General features: G+C 61.8%; 1 protein-coding gene across 3 annotated transcripts in view; it reads left to right on the top strand.

Moving 5' to 3' along the window:
- The window catches only part of INAVA (innate immunity activator), a 20,303-nt gene extending 2,859 nt beyond the window's left edge, over nt 1-17,444 (top strand). Inside the window, exons 1-10 of one of the 3 annotated variants that reach the window (XM_029230407.1) lie at nt 2,602-2,673; nt 5,285-5,433; nt 6,352-6,476; nt 6,894-7,010; nt 7,561-7,777; nt 12,046-12,099; nt 12,908-13,109; nt 13,288-13,446; nt 15,275-15,830; nt 17,352-17,444. In XM_029230407.1, coding sequence (XP_029086240.1) covers nt 5,379-5,433; nt 6,352-6,476; nt 6,894-7,010; nt 7,561-7,777; nt 12,046-12,099; nt 12,908-13,109; nt 13,288-13,446; nt 15,275-15,830; nt 17,352-17,444 — 1,578 coding nt within the window. In that variant the 5' untranslated portion in view covers nt 2,602-2,673; nt 5,285-5,378. Of the gene's footprint in view, nt 1-2,601; nt 2,674-5,284; nt 5,434-6,351; nt 6,477-6,893; nt 7,011-7,560; nt 7,778-12,045; nt 12,100-12,907; nt 13,110-13,287; nt 13,447-15,274; nt 15,888-17,351 lie in introns of those variants that run through there. The other 2 variants (XM_029230406.1, XM_029230408.1) reach the window with 2 other exon arrangements.
- Nucleotides 17,445-18,870: the final 1,426 nt, after the last annotated feature.

The following is an 18,870-nucleotide window of genomic DNA, read 5'->3' as shown; positions in this document are numbered from 1 at the left end:
GGGGGCTGGGGAGGTGGTCTAGGGGCTGGGGAGGTGGTCTAGGGGCTGTGGAGGTGGACTAGGGGCTGGGGAGGTGGTCTAGGGGCAGGGGCGGTGGTCTAGGGGCTGGGGAGGAGGTCTTTGGGGCTGGGCAGGTGGTCTAGGGGCTGGGGTCGTGGTCCTTGGGGCTGGGGAGGTGGTCTTGGGGCTTGGGATGTGGTCTAGGGGCTGGAGAGTTGGTCTTTGGGGCTGGGAAGGTTGTCTTCCACTTGGGGATGTGGTATTGGGGCTGTGGACATTTTCTTTGGGGCTGGGGAGTTGGTCTTTGGGGCTGGGGAAGTGGTCCTGGGGCTGAGGGGTGGTCTTTGGGGCTGTGGAGGTGGTCTTTGGTGCTGGGTAGGTGGTTTAGGGGCTGGGGAGGTGGTCTTTAGGGATGGGTCTAAGGGCTGGGGAGGTGTTCTAAGAGCTTGGGAGACGTTCTAGGGGCTGGGGTGGTGGTTTTTCGGGCTGGGGAGGAGGTCTTTGGGGCTGGGGAGGTGGTGTAGGGGTTGGGGACACGGTCTTTGGGGCTGGGAAGGTGGGCTAGGGGCTGGGGAGGTGGGCTAGGGGCTGGGGAGTTGTTCTTGGGGCTGGCGAGGTGGTCCAGTGGCTGGGGAGGTGGTCTAGGGGCTGTGGATGAGGTCTTTGGGGCTGGAGAGGTGGTCTTTGGGGCTGGGGAGGTGGTCTAGGCGCTGAGGAGGTGGTCTTGAAGCTGGAGAGGTGGTCTTTGGTGATGGGGAGGTCGACTAGGGACTGAGGAGGTGCTCTTTGGGGCAGGGGAGGTGGACTAAGGGCTGAGTATGTGGTCTTGGGGCTTGGGAGGTGGTCTAGGGGGTGGGGAGGTAGTCATTGGGGCTGGGGAGGTGACCTTTGGGGCTGGGGTTGTGGTCTTTGGGGCTGGGGAGGTGGACTAGGGGCTGGGGAGGTGGTCTTTGGGGCTGGTCTTTGGGGCTGGGGAGGTGGTCTTGGGGCTCGGCATGTGGTCCAGGGGCTGGGGAGGTGGTATTTAGGGCTGGGGAAGTGGTCTTTGGGGCTGGGGATGTGGTCTTGGGGCTGGGGAGGTGGTCTTTGGGGCTGGGGAGGTGGTTTAGGGGCTAGGGAGAGAGTCTAGGGGCTGGGGAGGTGGTCTAGGCGCTGGGGAGGTGGTCTTGGGGCTCGGCATGTTGTCTAGGGGCTGGGGAGGTGGTATATAGGGCTGGGGAGGTGGTCGCGGGGCTAGGGACATGGTCTAGGGCCTGGGGAGGTGCTCTTGTGGCTGGGGAGGTGGTCTAGGGCCTGGAGAGGTGGTCTTGTGGCTGGGGTGGTGGTCTTTGGGGCTGGAGTGGTGCTATAGGGACTGGAGAGGCGGTCTAGGGGCTGGGGAGGTGGTCTAGGGGCTGGGGAGGTAGTCTTTGGCACTAGGTATTTGGTCTTGGGGATGGGGAGGTGGTCTAGGGTCTGGAGAGGTGGTCTAGGGGTTCGGGAGGTGGTCTTGGAGCTGGGATTGGTCTAGGGGATGAGGAGGTTGTCTACGGGCTCGAGAGGTGGTCTTGGGGCTGGGGAGGTGGTCTAGGGTCTGGCGCGGTCGTCTTGGTGTTGGGGGAGTGGAGCTATTGGAGACTCGTGAGTGCTGGGATCCCAAGGTGAGGGGCGTGGTGAGAAAAGCAGGTGGCGTTAAGCCTTGAGGGGTCTCCTTCGTGTGCAGCGCTGTCTGTCTTCTTGCCTCCTGTGATGGGTCACAGTGTCTTTGGCCCTTGCTTCCACCAATGAAATAGAGTGAATTCCAAACTGTTGGTTTTCCTTGAAGGTCAGTGGCGTGGAGACCCAGAGGCTCATTTCTTGTAGGGAACAAGTTCCATTTTGGTCTCTGGCCCCCGGTGGTTGGGGACTGAGCTTAGACCCCGGTGTCCCAGTGGCCCTCCTGTGGACTAGGGAGAGGACTGGGGTCCAGGTCAATGCGCCATGGGCCCTGTGGAGGGATGGTTGTAAAGATAAACAGGGAGGTGGCGGCCATGATGATTCTGGAGGGAAATGTCTGTGATCAGAACAGCCTGGCCTGCTGTGGGACCCCAGAGCCGCCCCGTGTGGAGTTCCGGGGTCACGGCCTGGCCCGGAGTTTCTAATCTCATCTGGCCTTGGCCCCGCTTCAGCGTCTGGGGAGCAGGGACCCTCCTTGTCAGCATGTAGGTTTCTCGCCGGTGGTCCCCACGCGCCGGGGTCTTCGCCTGCGCTGGGCGCTGCGCGGAGCCGGAATCTGGGGGGGCGGGCGGCTCAGCACAGGGCAGGGGGGCCCTTGAGGCCGCGAAGGCCTGATCCCTGCAGCCTTCTTCTGGGGTTCCTCCGTGGGGAGCCCCTTTCTCCCGCCTGTGCGGCCCCCGGAAGTGCAGAGGCCCGGGCTGCCTGTGGGGCAGGCTTTGCTCTGGGAAGGGCTTGCTCACCGCTCCTCCCTCTGACTCAAGTTGGAACAAGTAACCTGGCTCCCCTGGCCGGGCAGCCTGGGAGGGACACAGGCGGGACCAGGGGAGGGACAGCCACCGGCCATCGGCGTGGGGAGCGGAAGTGGGTCAGAGAGCATGGGGCGGCCTGGGACACCCTGAGGAGACATGCCAGGCCCCTCGGTCCCCTGACTTGGGACCAGGGGGCATTTCCCGGACTCCTGGACTGAGCTGGAAGCAGGTGAGGGTGGGGCAGCTGGAGCGGGTCTTTGGGGCGAGGGCAAGCCGGCCTAGGGGTGGGGGGCCCAGCAGTGGCCGTCAGCCACAGGGCACAGGGGTGATGGGGGTGCTGGTGGGCTCGGATGAGGACCCGGCACTGTAGTTCCCAGGCCTCAGTTTCCACGGGAGCGGGGAAGGCTGGGACGAGAGCGTCCCAGGGCCTCCCTTTGGGGCCACATTTGTGACGGGAGAGGGTCCCAGTGGCTCAGCCCGAGGGCAAGTGCACGGCGCTCCCCTTCCTCCCCTTTTGTCCTCCTCTGCATTTTCCTGGGGGTTTGCGTTCGTTTGCTTGTTCTCCGTTCTTTTTCTCTGTTCGGGGTGGACGGATAGGGCTTGCCACCTGGGGCTGTGGGTCTGGAGGGCAGGGAGGGTTCCCATGCGGAGAGGCGGGGATATTCCCAGAACTGCCTGTATCTGAAAGCCATGCCTTCAACACCCACGGGAGCCTGCGGGCCCTGGGACAGGGTCCCCGAAGCCGGAGGGCCGCCTCCGGGGGGGCAGATGAGCGGGCCGCACACGTGTGGGTCCTTCCTGCTCAACCTGGCGCTATCCAGATTCAGTATGGGGACTGGCCAGGGCCCCGGGTACCGTCCAGTTTTCACTGTGCCTGTGAGGACGGGAGGCCCAGCCAGGTGAGGTGAGGTGAGCTCCCCTAAGATCACATAGGTGTTGGCAGGATCCAGGCTGGAATCTGGGGCTTCCAACCTCCGGTCCGTGCTCTCTGCCCTACTTGGAGCAGGCCTGCCCCCGACCCTGGCCAGAGGGAGGAAGGGGCTGAGGGGGCCGTTCTGCCGGGCCACCCCTCGGTCCCTGCAATTCCTGCTCACTCTGCAACAGGCAACAACATGAGAAGCAGGGCTGAGTTGTCAGAGCTTCCCAAGGCAACTCCTTAATGGTTAATAATTAATTAGTAAGTGTGAGTAATTGATGGCTTCCCTCCCACATCACCCCCTCCCTCGTCCAAGCAGACGTGCTAGGACGGCCTTGCTTCCTTGCTCTGGCAGGGCCCTGCCCCTGGCTGCTGGGGAGGCCCACAGGCTGCCCAGGGCTCTGCAGCGGGCGGTGGGGGAGCTGCCTGCCGTCTGTCCCACTCCATCTCCAGGAGGGATGAGGGTTTGGGAGGGTGAACCAGGCAGAGCTAACTCACGCCAAGTACCCTGGTCTCGGTTCCCAGAACGTGTGGCCAGGCTCTCTCCTTGGCATCTTCGCAAAGGCCCCATATAAACTTTAAAAAAAAAAAAAAAATCCTACCCTCCACTCTCTAGACTTTCTTGGAGAACTGAAACTCCAAAGTGCAGGTACCTATTGTTTTCAGGGCGAGGTTTTTAACTGAGGCCCAAGGTGCTCTGATAGGCTGTGCTGTTTCTGTAGGTCTGTAAAGCTGTCCATGGGCAGAGAGGTGCTCCTGGGGCCTGGCCGTCAGCGGTCCCTCCTCCAGGGGCCTGGCTGCGGGCTCAGCTTGTCTCCCACTGGCTGAGGAGCCGCCCCCCCCCATCCAGCAGTGGTGCCCTGAGGAGAAGCAGGAGAAGCTCCAGACAGGCACTCCGGAGGACTTTTGGACTGTTGCTCAATGGCTGACTCAGGGAGGAGGTGGCTGGGCTTTCCTTCCAGGCCGCCTGCCCGGGCCCCGCCCGCGCTCCCCATCCTGGCTCCAGCCAGCCGCCGCCAGGCCCCGGCCAGCTGGGACCCTGAGCAGGGGTGCAGACTTGGCGAGGAGAGAGGGGGCGCCAGCGGGTGCGGCCGGGGTGACTGCTGCCGGCAGACGCACACCTGGAACTCTACCTGAGCTGCACACGTGCGCCCAGCCCGGGCAAGCAGAGTGGCCGTGGTCTCCTTCCCATCTTGGGGCAGCTTCGGCTCTGGTCACCCCTCCAGCCCCGGCAGCACGCGCCCAACACACATGCACGTGCGCGCTGCCTCGCTCCCGGCTGTGGGGTGTGAGGTCCGGGCCCCCTCCCCTTCGAGGGGCCTCCCAGGCATAGCTGGTGGCCCGGGAGTTGGCTCACGGCTTTGGGCACCTGCCCTCGGGTGGACCGCCTGGTGTAGACAGACAGCAGGCAGCCTGGGCTGTGGGCCTCGGGACAGGGCCTGGCTGAGTGCCCGGTGCCCTCACGCATGGGGGCGGCGGGATGGGTCTCGGGCTGAGGACCGTCAACCGTGCCTCCCTCCTGGCACTGACGTTTCCCCTCCCTCCTCTCCTTTCCTTCCTCCTTGACTTGTCCTCCCACCTTTTTCTTGTTCCCTCCTTTCCATCCTCTCTCTTTGCTCCTGTCCTCATGGGCTTTCTCCCCAGTGTCGTGGTCTCTGTGGCCACCACTGCTGTCACCCCTTGGGCTCGGAGGCCTCTCTGGGAAGGAGGCGGCAGGGGCCCAGGCTGGGCCCAGGGCAGGTGCGCTGGAGAGGCCCACAGAGCCTTCTGTCCGCAGCGCCCCTGGCACTGACACCCCCATCCCAGACTCACTCCCCCGGAAGCATGGGCCTCACGCCACATCTCCCACCCTCACCCACCTGACTCAACAGCTCTGTTTGGAGGCAAGGGGGTTTACATGTATCATTTTTTGTTCTTTTAAAAGCTGGGGAAACTCCAGGCCACCTGCACATCCTGGCCCAGGCTGGGAAGGGTGTCGGCCCCTCCTCCTCTGTGCCCCCTCCTCCCAGAAGTCCACCATGGAAAGCAAGGATGAGGTCAGCGACACCGACAGTGGCATCATCCTGCAGTCTGGTGAGGGCTTCAGGCGCCCCCGACCCCACCAACTCCTTGAGTCCCAGGCTCCAGGCCCGGCCAAACTGAGGGGCCCAAGGCGGGGGCGGCGGGGAGGCCACTGTGCGGGGAAGGGGGGTGCAGACCCTGGAAGGGCTGAGAGTTTTCCTCCCTGGGTGGGAGGAGGGGCTCTGGCCTGGAGTGTCAATCCTATCTGAACAGCTACCTGCCGTGTTCAGCTCTGGCCCCATGATCCCTAAGAAGCTGAAAACTCATCTGGTTCGCGGGAAGGGGCCGTGGCTCAGGTTGGCCACAGCCGATGGGCCCAGTCGGGTCTGGTTGGACAGAGAGAGAAGAGGCGCATGCAGTGTGTGTGTGTGTGTAGGTGTGTGTATGTGTGTGAGTGTGTGTATGTGTGTGTCTATATGTGTGTGTATGTATGTGTGTCTATATGTGTGTGTGAGTGTATGTGTGAGTGTATGTATATGTGTGCACGTGTGAGTGTGTATGTGTGTGTATGTATGTCTATGTGTGTGCATGTATGTGTGTATGCGTGTGTATATGTGTATGCATGTGTGTGTGTGTGTGTGTGTGTGTGTGTGTGTGTGTGTGAGAGGGGTGGGGGAGCAGACAAGGAAGAAGGCACCTGCCACGGGTGGCGGCTGGGAAGGGAAGGGCGGGAAGGAACGGGCTCTGACCACAGCCTGGCCCTCACCGCACACGGCCAAGGGGCCGCCCGTCCCTCCGAGCCATAACGGTGCCGTTGGGCCGCCGGGGTACACGCCGCCTTTTGGGTGTGACACGGCCTGCTGTGGCGGCCGGCCCGCAGCCTGGTCAGGCGTGAGGCCGCCTGAGCGCGCGTGTGCGCCGTCAGCCCCGGGGGCGTCCCGTGGCGCCCGGGACAGGCTCCCCTGAGCGCGCGCCCCTGCCCCGCCGCAGGCCCCGACAGCCCGGTGGCCCCCGCGAAGGAGCTGACCCACGCGGTGCGCAAGCAGCAGAGGGCCCTGGAGGCGCGGCTGGAGGCCTGCCTGGAGGAGCTGAGGAGGATCTGCCTGCGGGAAGCGGTGAGGCTGGGCCCCCCGCCGCGCAAGCACGGGCTTAACCCCGGGCCTGGAGCCGCGTGCTGGGCTGTCGGTGCCGAGGAGTGGGAGGCCCGGTCCTGAGAAAGTTCTGGGGGTCAGACGGGGCACCGGATGGCACAGCAAGGGGACAGCTCTTCCCCGCAGGGCCCAGGCATATGGCTGGGCAGAGGAGGGGCCGCAGGGGACCGAGTGGATGGAGGCGCCTGCGGGGACCATAGCCAGGCCAGGGCAGATTCCCGGACGAGGGAGAGCCCTGGACGCTGGGACGCGTGGAGATGGGCAGAGGCCTCTGGGGAAGGGCGGCACAGGTCACCCAGGGCCCGCCGGATGGGCTGTTCCTGCTCGGCCAAGGGCTGGATGCGTGGAGAGCGGCTTGGCACGAACTTGCTTCCCCTGCAGGAGCTGACGGGCATCTTGCCTGCAGAGTACCCCTTCAGACTGGGGGAGAAGGCCCCCAAGGTCCGCCGCAGGATCGGAGCCGCTTACAAACTGGACGAGTGGGCCTTGCACAGAGAGGTGAGGTGCTGCAGGGCGCCGTCCCTGCTCCCCGAGGCTGGCGGCTGTGGTCCCCAGGCCTTGCTTCCCCTCTGCAGGGGTCTCTGCTCTAGCATCACACAGCTCAGGCCGCTTGGCTCTGCGTGGACAAGGGGCACCCGCCTACGTGTAGCCCACGTGGCCTCAGGGAGGGCTGGGACCTCAAGGGAGGACATGGGGTTCAGTCCTCTGAGGGCAGAAGGCCAGCCAAGAGCGCAGCCGGCCCGGAGAGGCAGTGGCCTGTGCGGACGGGTCGCTCTGGCTCCTGGGGCCGTCCTCCCCTTTCTCAGCACAGGAGGAGGGCCGTGGGGTGGCTTGGACCCTCGGGTCCCTCCCCGTGGTGTGACGGGTGGCTCGTCTGCCCGGCCCTTTGGGGTGGGAGGGAAGCGTCCACCTCAGTCCCTCCCCGCCTGGCTCGGGGTCAGGCTGCTGGGTGGGTCCTGGGCCAGCTGCTCGGAGGCCTGGGCCCTGGACGCCGCCGTCTGCTGGGGGTCTGGGCCGTTCCGGTGTCGCTCACTGCGTCCTCCCCCAGGACCCACTGAGCAGCCTGGAGAGGGAGCTGGCCCTGCAGCTGCAGATCGCCGAGGCCGCGCGGCGCCTGTGCCGGGAGGGGAACCTGGGCCGCCAGGCGCGCCGGCAGCGGAAGCAGGCGGTGCAGCAGGAAGAGAAGAAGCTGCGGGACCTGCAGCGCTGCCTGGGGGAGTGGCAGCGAGGCAACGGGGCCCCTCCCGCCCTGGCCCCAGGCCCAGGTGAGCAGCGGCGGTCCCAGACCCATCCGGCTGGTCCCAGACCCGTCCCGACCCATCCCCGTCGTCGTCGGGGGAAACCTGCTTCCCCGGTCCGCCCCACCCCATCCTGACCCGTGGCAACCCCACAAGCCTCAGCCCAGTCATCACCCTCCCCTGAGACCCTCCCCATTTCCTTAGAAAACAACCCACTCCTCCCTCGAAATCCACGCCCTGCAGGAGACCTCCCGGACAGGAGGCACCCCCAGGCTGACCTCAGCTTATCTCAAGGGCTTGTCCAGCCCTCTGATCCCAGGCCCACAGGGCAGGTGGTCCCGTGAGCACGGCCGAGGGCCCACATTCTGTGCATATCTGCTCGCTGAACGGCTGCAGGGCCCATGGCTGCCGGTGGATGCTCTGGTGGAAGTGCATACCCACCGTCCCTGAAGTACCTAGAACCGCCCAGTCAGGACTGGGGCCCCCGCGCTCTGTTCTCTAGTTGCTGTGCCTCTTAGTCTAGTCCCTGAGCCCGGGGTCCAGCGCCCGCCAACTGTGCGGCAGTGAGTCGTCCAGGCCCAGGCATCAGTGGACATCATGCGTCCAGGCCGGTTCCTCTTCCAGCAAGTGGTTCTGGGCCCTCGCGTGTGGCTTCTTCATTCTCCTGACCCGAGCCCAACCTGTCAGGTCAGTCCTTGGAGGCCTCCCTTCCGTTCCGGCGCCAGGGCATTGGGCTCGCCCTCCCCCAGGCCTCTCCTGGGTCCCAGGCCTCCCGTGCGTGTGAGGGAGCTGGCACAGGGAGTTGGGCCCTGGGCTGAACTGGATCTGGGGCCTCCACCTGCGCTCCCCAGCTCCCACCCCTGCCCCTCAGGTCAGCTTTGTGCCAAGGCCGCCTCCTGCCCCGGTTGGGCACGTGGCCTCTAATTTAGGGTGAGTCCAGATGCCTCCCAGGTCCCCCCCAGCAGCCGGGAGTGGAGGACGAGGGAGGAGATGCCTCCAGGCGACAGCTGGCCCGGTAACCCCGGGCGACGGGGAGACCCAGGCAGGACGGCCGACCGGCTCTGGTGGAGAGGGGCCTCCGTCCTCCCTGTGTTCCTGACAGCGCCCAGGACGCGACCTCCCCTTGACAGGCAGCTGCTGGCTTGGGCACGGAAGCCCCCGAGGGCTCGTTGCTGTCCTGGTGGCAGCGGCCCGGGGGGCTGTGCCCCGTCTGTGTGTCCCAGACCCTCCTGTGTCCCGTCTGGCCGCACACCGCCCTGTGGGCTCCTCTGACCACAGGCCTGCGGTGTGGGGTGGTGGACGGTGTAGGGCTGTGGCTCTGCTACTATCATTGCGACGATGAGGCTGCTTGTTGGGAGTGGGGAGCAGGCCAGGACACGCCTGGGGCTTGGCCAACCATCCGCGGGAGGGGGCACTTAGTCCAGGGGAAATAGAGCTGTGGGGAAGGGGCCTGGCCATGCGACTGCCTCCACCCTCCTGATCAGAGAGGCAGCTATGCTCTCCACCTGCAGCCCTGGCCTGACCAGGCCGAGGTCCTGGGTCTAGTGCCCTGTGTCGATGAGGCCCGAGGTCCTGGGCCTAATGTCCTGTACTGACCAGGCCGAGGTCCTGGGTCTAATGTCCTGTCCTGACCAGGCCGAGGTCCTGGGTCTAGTGCCCTGTGTCGATGAGGCCCGAGGTCCTGGGTCTAGTGCCCTGTGTCGATGAGGCCTGAGGTCCTGGGTCTAGTGTCCTGTGTCGACGAGGCCTGAGGTCCTGGTTGCAATGTCTTCTCCTGGGAGCCCAGGAGGAGGTGGTTCTAGACAGGTAATTCCTGCTCTTGGTCATCTGCCCAGCTGGGCTCGCCCTGAAAGCAGGAAGTAGAGAGGGATTAATAATTAACTAGCAATAAAGATGTATGAAAAAATAATTAGTAGCTGAAAGGTGTTTTGAATTAAAGAGAAAAAAAAAAAAAGCAAACAGACTAACCCAAAAAAAGTTAGAGAAATCCACCCACCCTCTTGGTCTCCGCAGGAAGGTCACTCTAATTATACCAGGTGGCAGCCATTAGCTCGTCCTCTGCAGGTGGCGGGAGCGGTCAGCTGCGGGACTAATCGACCCCAGGGAGCCTGATGAGAAAGGCCCCCCAGCACCGAGCTGACGTAACAGGTGATCAGGACGCATTTGTTGATTAGCGGCGCCCGTGCTGGCAACACTGGTAGGAATTCTTCCCTGATGAAACGTTCCAGATCTGTGCTGTCCCATGTGGCAGGCACTCACTGCATGGGACGGTTGAGCAGTTGGATTGTGACCCGTGCGGCTGAGGAACTAAAATTTTAATTTAATTTAAAATAGCCACATACAGCTAGTGGCCGCTGCACGGGACAGCGCAGCCTCTGAGGATGCCCAGCGTTTGTACGGCCGCTGCCTGGGGTGTCCTCCTGCCGCTGCTGCGCCGAGGGCAGGGCTGTGGGGCAGCGTGGCCAAGACAGCAAGCAGCCCCCATGAACCACCTGTGATTAAACAGCCGAGGGTGACGGCTGTCTTCCCAGACCGTATATTCAAACCCAAAACACATGACTATACCCAGCCCCCGACCCCGGCATCCCTGGACCGTGACAGTAACAGTCCCACAATTTCTTCAAGTTGACATTTGTGAAAAATAAACATCTCGGTTCCCCGGGTTTTTATAAAAGATCAGAGGCTGGGAACCAGCATTAGGTAAGAGCATGTCTCCCCAGTTGAACCTTAAAGCACGGGCTGGTGTGAGCTGAGCGAAGCCCGGGCTGCTCCGTGGGCAGCCGACCCTGCATGGTTTACAGACTGCTCTGTGTAAAGGTTCTGTCTCATTTAAATGGAGGAGCAAACGTTGATAAACTTCTGTAAAGGTCCAGGGAGTAAATGTTTTAGGCTCGTGGGCCATGTGGCCTCCGTCATCACTACTCAGCTTGGCCATCGTATCATGAAAGCAGCCAGACGTTACGTAAACAAACCCACAGTTGTGTTTCAATACAACTTTATTTATAAAAGCAGCCAGAAAAAAAAATTTTTTTTAAGGGACTTCGCTGGTGGTCCAGCGGTTAAGACTCTGTGCTTCCACTGCAGGGGGCACGGGTCAGGGAACTAAGATCCCGCATGCCTCGCGGTGTGGCCAAAAATAAAAACAAAGCAGCCCGTTAACTGGATTTGTCCCACAGGCCTGCCACCAGCCAGTCCCTGTTATAGAGGATTTTCAGATGGCTGGAAACGGAATCTACTTTTCTTAGAATTTTCTGGTTAATGACCTCTGCATGAAAGGCCAGCTAACAGGAGAGCCCATAAATGGTGGTGGTGAAGGGCCAGACTCTGGTCAGACGGTCTGGGTGTGAATCTGACTCAAGCACCTTCCGGCGGTTTGACCTAAGCTATGTTATCAGCTCCTCCAAGCCTCTGTGTCCTGAGCTGCTACAGGGAGATGGTCATCTTACCGTACACGGTTGTTATGAGGATCACGTGAATTCACGTATATAAGGCACTTAGAAAAGCCCAAGAGAAATAATTAGCGATCGTCAGTTTGCCCTCACCCGTGTTCTCAAATGTAGTTGAAAATGCTTTGTGAGTCCCATCCAGGTCATGTTAGGTGTAGACCGAGTAGCTGAAGTTTCAGTGTTTTCAGGACAATGGTAAATTTGAGTCCTCTGTCTTCCTGGGTCCAGACTGCTACCCATGCAGAAGGGCCACCCTCCATGTCCTTAGGTGGCTGTCCCGTCACCAGGGAAGGACCTTCCTGACCCAGACGGCCAGACTCTCACTTGAACTGTGAGAGCCCACGACCCCATAGCTGCAGTTCCCACTCTCACTGGTAATGCAGGGGTTCTCAGATTTGCGGGTGCTTGAGTTGAGCTGTATTTACGGTATCAGAAGACTACACAACAGTTAGCAAAAATCTCTTTACCCCGGGGGCCTTCCAAAATGACTTTCTGCCTTCCCCTCCACTGCCTGGAAACCCCGCCAGACGAAGGCCTGGCTTTTTTTTTTTTTTTAATAGATGGGGAAACGGAGGCCCAGAGCATTGAAATGGCTTATTCGAGGTTACAAAGCTAATGGCAGAGCCAGGATTAAAATGGAGTTTCCTGTCTCCTCACTCCTATTTACTGACTTTTATTTTCTCCTTCCAAGTGATAAATTCACACCTAGCACAGTACTGAACACATGGTTGGTATCTCCCGATAAGGGATGCTGTCAGGAAGGGGGCGGGGCAGCTGCTCAGCACTGCTGATGCCCCAGATCTGCGGGGGGATTTCTTCACCTCCTCCTCTCTCCTTTGGCCTCCCCAGAGCTCGGCGCCTCAGATGACAGCTCCCTGTTGGACGGGCTGCTCCGTGAGGAAGGTGAGAGGGCGGTTTAGGGGCTGTTGTGAGTGCTGGGCTCCTGCACGAGAACTCGGGGCTTGGGCGGCATCGGCTGTGAGTTCTCAGTGAGCTAAAGGAGGCGGGAGCCGGGCTGGGCTCAGCGTCCGCTCCGCCTGTTCGCCCTGTGCGTGGGTGAGAGGGGGGATGTGCTGACGCTTTGCCGGTCCAGGTGCTCGGTCATCGTGACCGGGAGGGGAAGGGGAATCCAGCAGAGCCTTGGGCCCCAGGCCTCCCTGCCTGTGCCTGGGACTTAGCCTTTACGTCAATACGCACCCGTCAGAGCCTCAGCCATCCGGCCACGGTCATTGCCCTTTGTGAAAACAGGGTAGCACTGAGGGAGAAAACAAAAGTCCGTAGATTGAGAACCCTGGTGACAAACCCTAACGATGCTGAGGGGTCAAGGTGGGCCAAGAAGGTGGTGAGGTTCTGCCCAGGGGAGGGCCCAGGCCAGTAAGGAAACAGCACACGTGGGCACAGCGTGAGAGGAAAAATAGGGAAACAGGAGGTTAGCTGCAGACATGGCATCAGGAGTAAAGGTTAGAAAGGGGAGTCATGTGAGCCAAGAGAGGCAATCTGGGGAGGCTTCCTGTAGGAGGCAGGTATAAAATGGAGCTGTAAGGAGTAAGTCTGAAAGGAGAATAAAGTGTTTAGAAGCATCTGGACCCAGAGCCATGGCCTGGCACTGCCGGACTGACAGCCACGGGAGGGCGGGCCAGGCACAGGCCACGGAGGTTCTGGTTGGGCTGGTTCCCACACCACTGCCCTCCCGGGCTTCCTTTACCTGCAGAGGCATCTCAAGTGCCAAAACCTCCCCCAGATGCGCCTTCCCGGCCTCTCCCGCCCCAAACCCTCGAGGGGCTGCAGCCAGCAGGCCTTGACACGGGGGGCCTGGAGCGGGCCCCCATCCAGAACAGCCCCTGGAAGGAGACAAGCCTGGACCACCCCTACGAGAAGCCCAGGAAGTCTTCCGAGCCTGGAAGCGAGTCCAGGTCAGGCGGGGGGAAGGGAGGGCCAGGAGCAGGTGGGATCGGGGCGGGGGTGCACAGTGCAGGAGACCCCCATCCTGCGTGTGATGGTGGGAGGCATGAGTCCGTCCCTCCGCACGCCGGAGCCCCTGGATGGAGGCATTCCTGCTGCTGACCTGTCTCCAATCCCTCCAATCTCCAGCAGCCCGGCCAGCACCCCACAGGATGGGCCCAGCGACTCCAGCCCTGCCTCCTGCTACGTGGTCCCCGTCCGCAACGTTGCCGGGCAGCGGCAGGGCCGCATCAGTGCCCCAGCCACCCCTGAGATGCAGGGCAGGAGGGGCCAGTCACAGCCCCTGAGGTAAGAGACAGGCCACCCCAGTGATGCAGGGGGCGAGACCCACCATTGAGAACTTACCTTCAGAGGGTGATGGCTTCCAGGATTATGTGGGACACCCGTGGGTGACACATGGCTTGTGCAGTGGCTTCTCCTTGGGATCTTTTCTTAAGCACCTCTCAATAGAGGCTGAGCCCCAACCAGCAAAGCCAAGGGCGAGTCACTTGTGAAGCAAGGTGTTTTCTTCCAAAGACTCCGGTTTTGTCTCTTTGCACAACCAGATTCCACTTTGCTTCCCGTCTCTGCAGACTCTCCTGCGAGAGCAGGAGTGTATCTTAGAAGATACTTTTGCAGTTGTCTGTGATCGTTTTATTATTAGTCTCTTGACGATGGACGGGTCACGTTTTCAACTGACGTACAGTTGATTCTCATTACTTGGGTAGTTACGTCCTGTGAAGTGCAAACGCTGAACCACTGCTCCCGGGGACACACAGGGTTACAGCTTCTGGTCACAACGTGTCTGTAAACTGATCCATACGTAACCTTGTTTTATGGGGTCTCTGTTTAAAGACACCTTATCTAATACGTACCATCGACTCATTAACACTGAACTCGGGGCCAACAGCCCTAGATCTCACGCCTGAACGAAGCTCATCTAACACGTTATTTTCTCCGTAAATCACGTCCCAGCTTCCTTGAGCTCAGGACACCAGGTGGCCCTGCAGCATCAACTTTGGGGCCATTTTAAATACTGAAATCACCAACAAAACGCACAAAAAATATGAAAAGCGTGATACTAAATAGACTGCGGGAATAGCATGAGAGCTGAACCCAGAACTCAGAGCCTCGGCTGGGAAAGCCTGCTGGGCAACTCAGAATTTTCACCACCCTGCGTGTGTCCACACGTGACCACGAAAGCGCCAGGAGTGTTGATTTTGAGGCTACAAATCAGTTTGAGCAGTCGGTGAATCTACACAAACAGAACCCATGAATAATGAGAATCCAGTAAATGCTCCTTTCCAAGTTCCCTGCTGTTTGGTGCTCGTTTCAGTGACCGAGTTATGACAGGCAGCGTCGGCCACACCGTCCGACAGCCCAGGGCACCTCAGGACATTGCTGGGTTCTTCCGTCAGGTTAACTTTGCTTCTGGGCAGCGCTGGGCTGGAGTCCAGAAATGCATCTTATAGTTTACATACTGGGGGGCCTTTTTACACACAGGGCCTTTGCGCAGATTAGTGAAAGGCGCCCCCGCTGGACGGACAGGCCTGCTCCCGGGGTGCTGGCAGAGGGAGGCTGGATTCCAGCCCCGCTGGCTGTCCGGAGCTAGTGCCCTGGGGAGGGCCACCTGCATGCGGCCACCCAGTCCTAGCCGGCTGGGGCTGCCATATAGAGCAGCGCAGCTGGACACAAACCACCGCCTCCAGACTGGGAGGCGGCAAGTCCAGGATGCAGGTGCCCCAGGGCGGTTTCTCCTGAGGCCTCTGCCCTTGGCTGTAGAGGGGCCCGCCCTCTCCTCTCTTCACTGGTAGTCCCTCGGGGTGGGCCACATACCAGCTTCACGCCTTCACCTCAGACGCTTGACGGTGTCCGCCTGTTCAAATTGTGTGGATGAAATGCCACTGGATGCCTCGCACCTGAGGTGGCTGAGAACAGGAGGCAGCTGTGGGTGGCCTCCGTGACCCAAACCCCAGCGTGCAGTGGAGCAGTGGTGTGGGGTGCAGGAGGGGCGTGTAGGGCGAGCCGGGCCAGGAGGCTGTGGGCACGTGGGGAGGCATGGCCGAGGCCGCGCACGCGCGATGCCGTCCCCGCCGCCCAGGCAGGGCTGGCTCAGAGCCCCCTCTTCTCTCCATAGGACCGACCCCTTCCGCGCGGGCCCCGACGGCAGGGGTCGCAGCGCCCTCCCGCGCCGCCGCCCCACTTACTACACGGTGACTGCACCCGCTCCCGTGCCATGCCCCGCCTGCCACTCGTGCTCCGAGGACAGCGGTTCCGACGCCTCCAGCCTGTCGCACCCGACGCCGCCCGGCAGCAGCAGCCCCGACATCTCCTTCCTGCGGCCACTGTCCCCGCCCGCGCCGCCCCGCCCGCGCGTGCCCCGCGGCCCCCGACTCCGGCCTCCCCCCGCCTGCCTGAGGGCCGCGCGCTACCTGGTGCTGGCTGAGGGCCGCCCGCCGCCCGGCCAGTGGGGCGAGTGGGGCCCGGGCCGCGGCGAGGACGCGGCCGCCCCGCGCTGGCAGCGCCCACCTTCCGCCCACGGCCGCGTGGTCCGGACGCCCTCTTTGCGCGACAGCCCCGCGGGTCGCGGGTTCAGCAAGGCGGCCGTGTCCGAGGAGCTCAGGTCGTGGCACGAGCGGGCCCGGCTCCGGAGCTCACGCCCCCACTCGCTGGACCGCCAGGGGGCTTTCCGCGTGCGCAGCCTGCCGCCTGGCGCCGAGAGCTTCGCGCGCACACAGGTACGCGCACGGGTCCGGCCCTCCCAGGTCCCGCGATCCGGCGCTGGGGCGCAGGCGCACAGCCTGCAGTCCGGTGGCCGGGCAGCTTTCAGCTCGGAGGAATAGGCCCCAGAGCATTTCCTCGCGGCTCTGGAAGGCCCGCAGGAAGACTCCCCTGGGGGCCTCCTGAGTTCGCCTGCACGTTTAGCTCTAGAGCGCGCGTCCACGTGCGCCAGTGGAGGTGACCCTCCCAGACACCTAAGACCTTTTTTCCTAATGGCTCCACCGATGATCTACAAAACAGATAGGCCTCTATTTATAACCATAAGGCCAATCCACATCACCCCCCAGTCTCCCGACTTGAGTGCCCAGGACGGAGGGAGAGTCTGGCGGTGTGTATGCAGGAGCCATAACCTGTGACTGCCTGTCAGCCAGCTACTGCGCCCCACTCCCCTCCCGCCACCCAGCTGAGAAGCAGGGTGACTGATGGCTAAGGGCGCAGGCCCCGGTTCAAGTCTCAGCCCTGCCAGCACTGGGCAGGTTTATTAACTCCTCTGATCCTCTGTCACTCTCTCTGTAAAATGGGAGTCTTAAAGGACCCGTCACAGAGGGGCAGTAAGAACTTGAAATGAGTTAATATGTGTGAAATGATTAGAGCAATGCATAGTAAGTACTAATACGTGGTGTTATTATCACCTGGGGTCCCCCGAGGTCAGGGACCGAGTTGGTGGGCAGCATATAGGTGGAGCACCCCGACATGAGGTAGCATGGCCACTCTTGATTTCTGTGCCCAGCTTTTTCTTTCTGGAAGAGGGGGACGGTGCATGAGGTTTTTTTTTTTTTTTTTTTTGGCTGCGTGGCATGTGGGATCTTAGTTTCCCGACCAGGGATCGGACCCATGCCCCCTGCACTGGGAGCGCTGAGTCTTAACCACTGGACTGCCAGGGAAGTGCTGAGTGAGCCTTTCTTTATTGCTCCCTGGGAAGGGGGGCTCTGCAGGGGGTGTGCTCCAGGAGCCCCTAACAGGCTGCTGCTTTGAGACCCAAGATTCTGGCCGGGCCCAGCTGCACCTCCCTCCCCTGCCCCCAGTTCTCTGGGCTGCAGCTGGCATCCTGGGCCTGGCAGCACCCTGGCCGCAGTCCCAGGCCGCACCCTCCAGCTGATGTGCCTTTCCATGCCTGCGAGCTTGGACCTGTCCTTGGCCCAGGCCCAGCCCATCCCAACCTGCCAGACGGGGAGGGTGATGAGAAGTGAGCTGGGGGGGGATGGGGTGGGGGTGGAGCAAAGGTCAGGGTGCCTGTCACACCCCAAAGAAAGCTGGAGTGGAAATGGACGAGGGCACAGAGAGCCTGCTGCAGAGGCAAGGGCTGAGTGGCTGGGCCAGTGCTGCCACTGGTCAGCGTCCTTAAGGGACAAGGATGGTGTGGCCGGGCTTGCTGTCCTGATGTCTCTACCTGCTTTGCTCACCCACCTCTCCTTTCCCCCTGGCCTGGGCAGGTGCCCACCGTGTGTGTGCTCCGGAGATCGCCTGAGGGGGCCCCCGTGCAAGTGTTTGTACCTGAGAATGGAGAGATCATCAGCCAGGTGTGACCCTGGGCTCCAGACACCGTGGCCGGCAGGCCGAAGAGACTGCTTCCCAGCGGGGCTGGGGCTGAGACCGCCCACCCTTGAAGCCCTCTTCGGCTCTCCTCCCTCATCGCAGGTCGATGACCTGGAGCTGAGACTTTTTTTTTTTTTTTTTACCAGTTTTTGTTCAGAAGCTCTGGCCTATGGATTTATATTTGTGGTTTGTCCCCAAGATCCCTGTAATATGACAATGCTTTATTCCCCAGAGACAGGCCTACCGGACTCGAGGCCTTGCCTCTGACTAACAGCATCTGTCTCCGTGTGCAAGACGTGTGGCAGGGGACGCATCCCCAGAGAACAGCCCCTGGCCCTCCTGCCCCACTGCTGCTGGGGGCTGCACCTCCCTCCCCCATTTCCCAGCTCTCAGGCCGTAGGGGTGCCCGGGCTGGGGGCGAGTCGTCCCCTCTATGATGTGCTCTGTGATGCCCGCACCGAGAGCTAGGTTAAAGGTCAGTGTGTCCTGGCGGAGTCTCTTCCTGGGCTCTGCTCTTTTCCTGACCCCATGACTTCCTTGTAGGGGCCCCTGTCACTGTGTGCGCCCTTGTCCTGAGGCTCCCAGCATCGACCCAGACCCTGGAGCCTTGGGTTGGAGGCCTCTCCAGATTGGAGCATCAGTAGGCCCTGGCCGGGAGCTGACCACCTTCTCTGGGCCTCTTGAGGGCTTGCAGGCCACCGCCCGCCCCCCCCCCCCCCCCCCCCGCCACTGCCCCACTTCCTCTGATGCCTTTTCATCGTCGTCATCCTAAAAACCAGCGCTTTACACGTGCTTCTGGAAGGGCGCCCCCTGTGGCGCGTTCCCAGGGCCGGGGGTGTCATTGCTCCTTCCCGCACTTGGCTGTGCTTCTGCCCTGAGACTGGATTTCCTTGAAGGAGGGCAAGTCCTTGTTTTTACAGACATTGGGATACCCGCCTTGCAGGGTGTTAATGAATCAGCCTAGTGCTGAGACTTGAGACCCGGAAGCTGGCCGTGCTAGGACCGTCCGTGGTCCTGGGCTCTCATCCTTGGGCCTTTGCTGCCGGGTCAGATCCCCAAATAGGGGTCCTGCTCCCAGGAGAGAGCCGCTGAGCTGAGGCTGGGAGGTTTGGACGCACCAAGCACTGACCTTGCCCACGTGGCATCCTCTGTCTGTAGGACGGGGGCTACACAGACAGCTCGAGGCTCTAAGAACGTTGAGGCCTGACCCGGACGAGGCACAGTTCTCCCGCTGCCCGGGGCAGGGCGGCCCGGCCGAGGGGTCGGGAGGAGGGAGGGGCCTGAGGGGAAGCCTGCATCCCTGTGCTCCCGGCCCGCAGCATCCTGGCTCTGGGTGCGCCTGCCCCGTCGTGTAGACTTTGGGCGCTCTTCCGTTGCGGTGGGTGTCTGAGCGCGTTGCCCTTGAGCACAGCCTCT

Source organism: Monodon monoceros, unplaced genomic scaffold, assembly GCF_005190385.1.
Source record: "Monodon monoceros isolate NGI ecotype Baffin Bay Population unplaced genomic scaffold, NGI_Narwhal_1 Super_Scaffold_18, whole genome shotgun sequence".
NCBI classification, from domain to species: Eukaryota; Metazoa; Chordata; class Mammalia; order Artiodactyla; family Monodontidae; genus Monodon; species Monodon monoceros.
The sequence above is the reverse complement of the archived record's forward strand: the minus strand, read 5'-3'. Positions and strand labels throughout refer to the sequence as shown.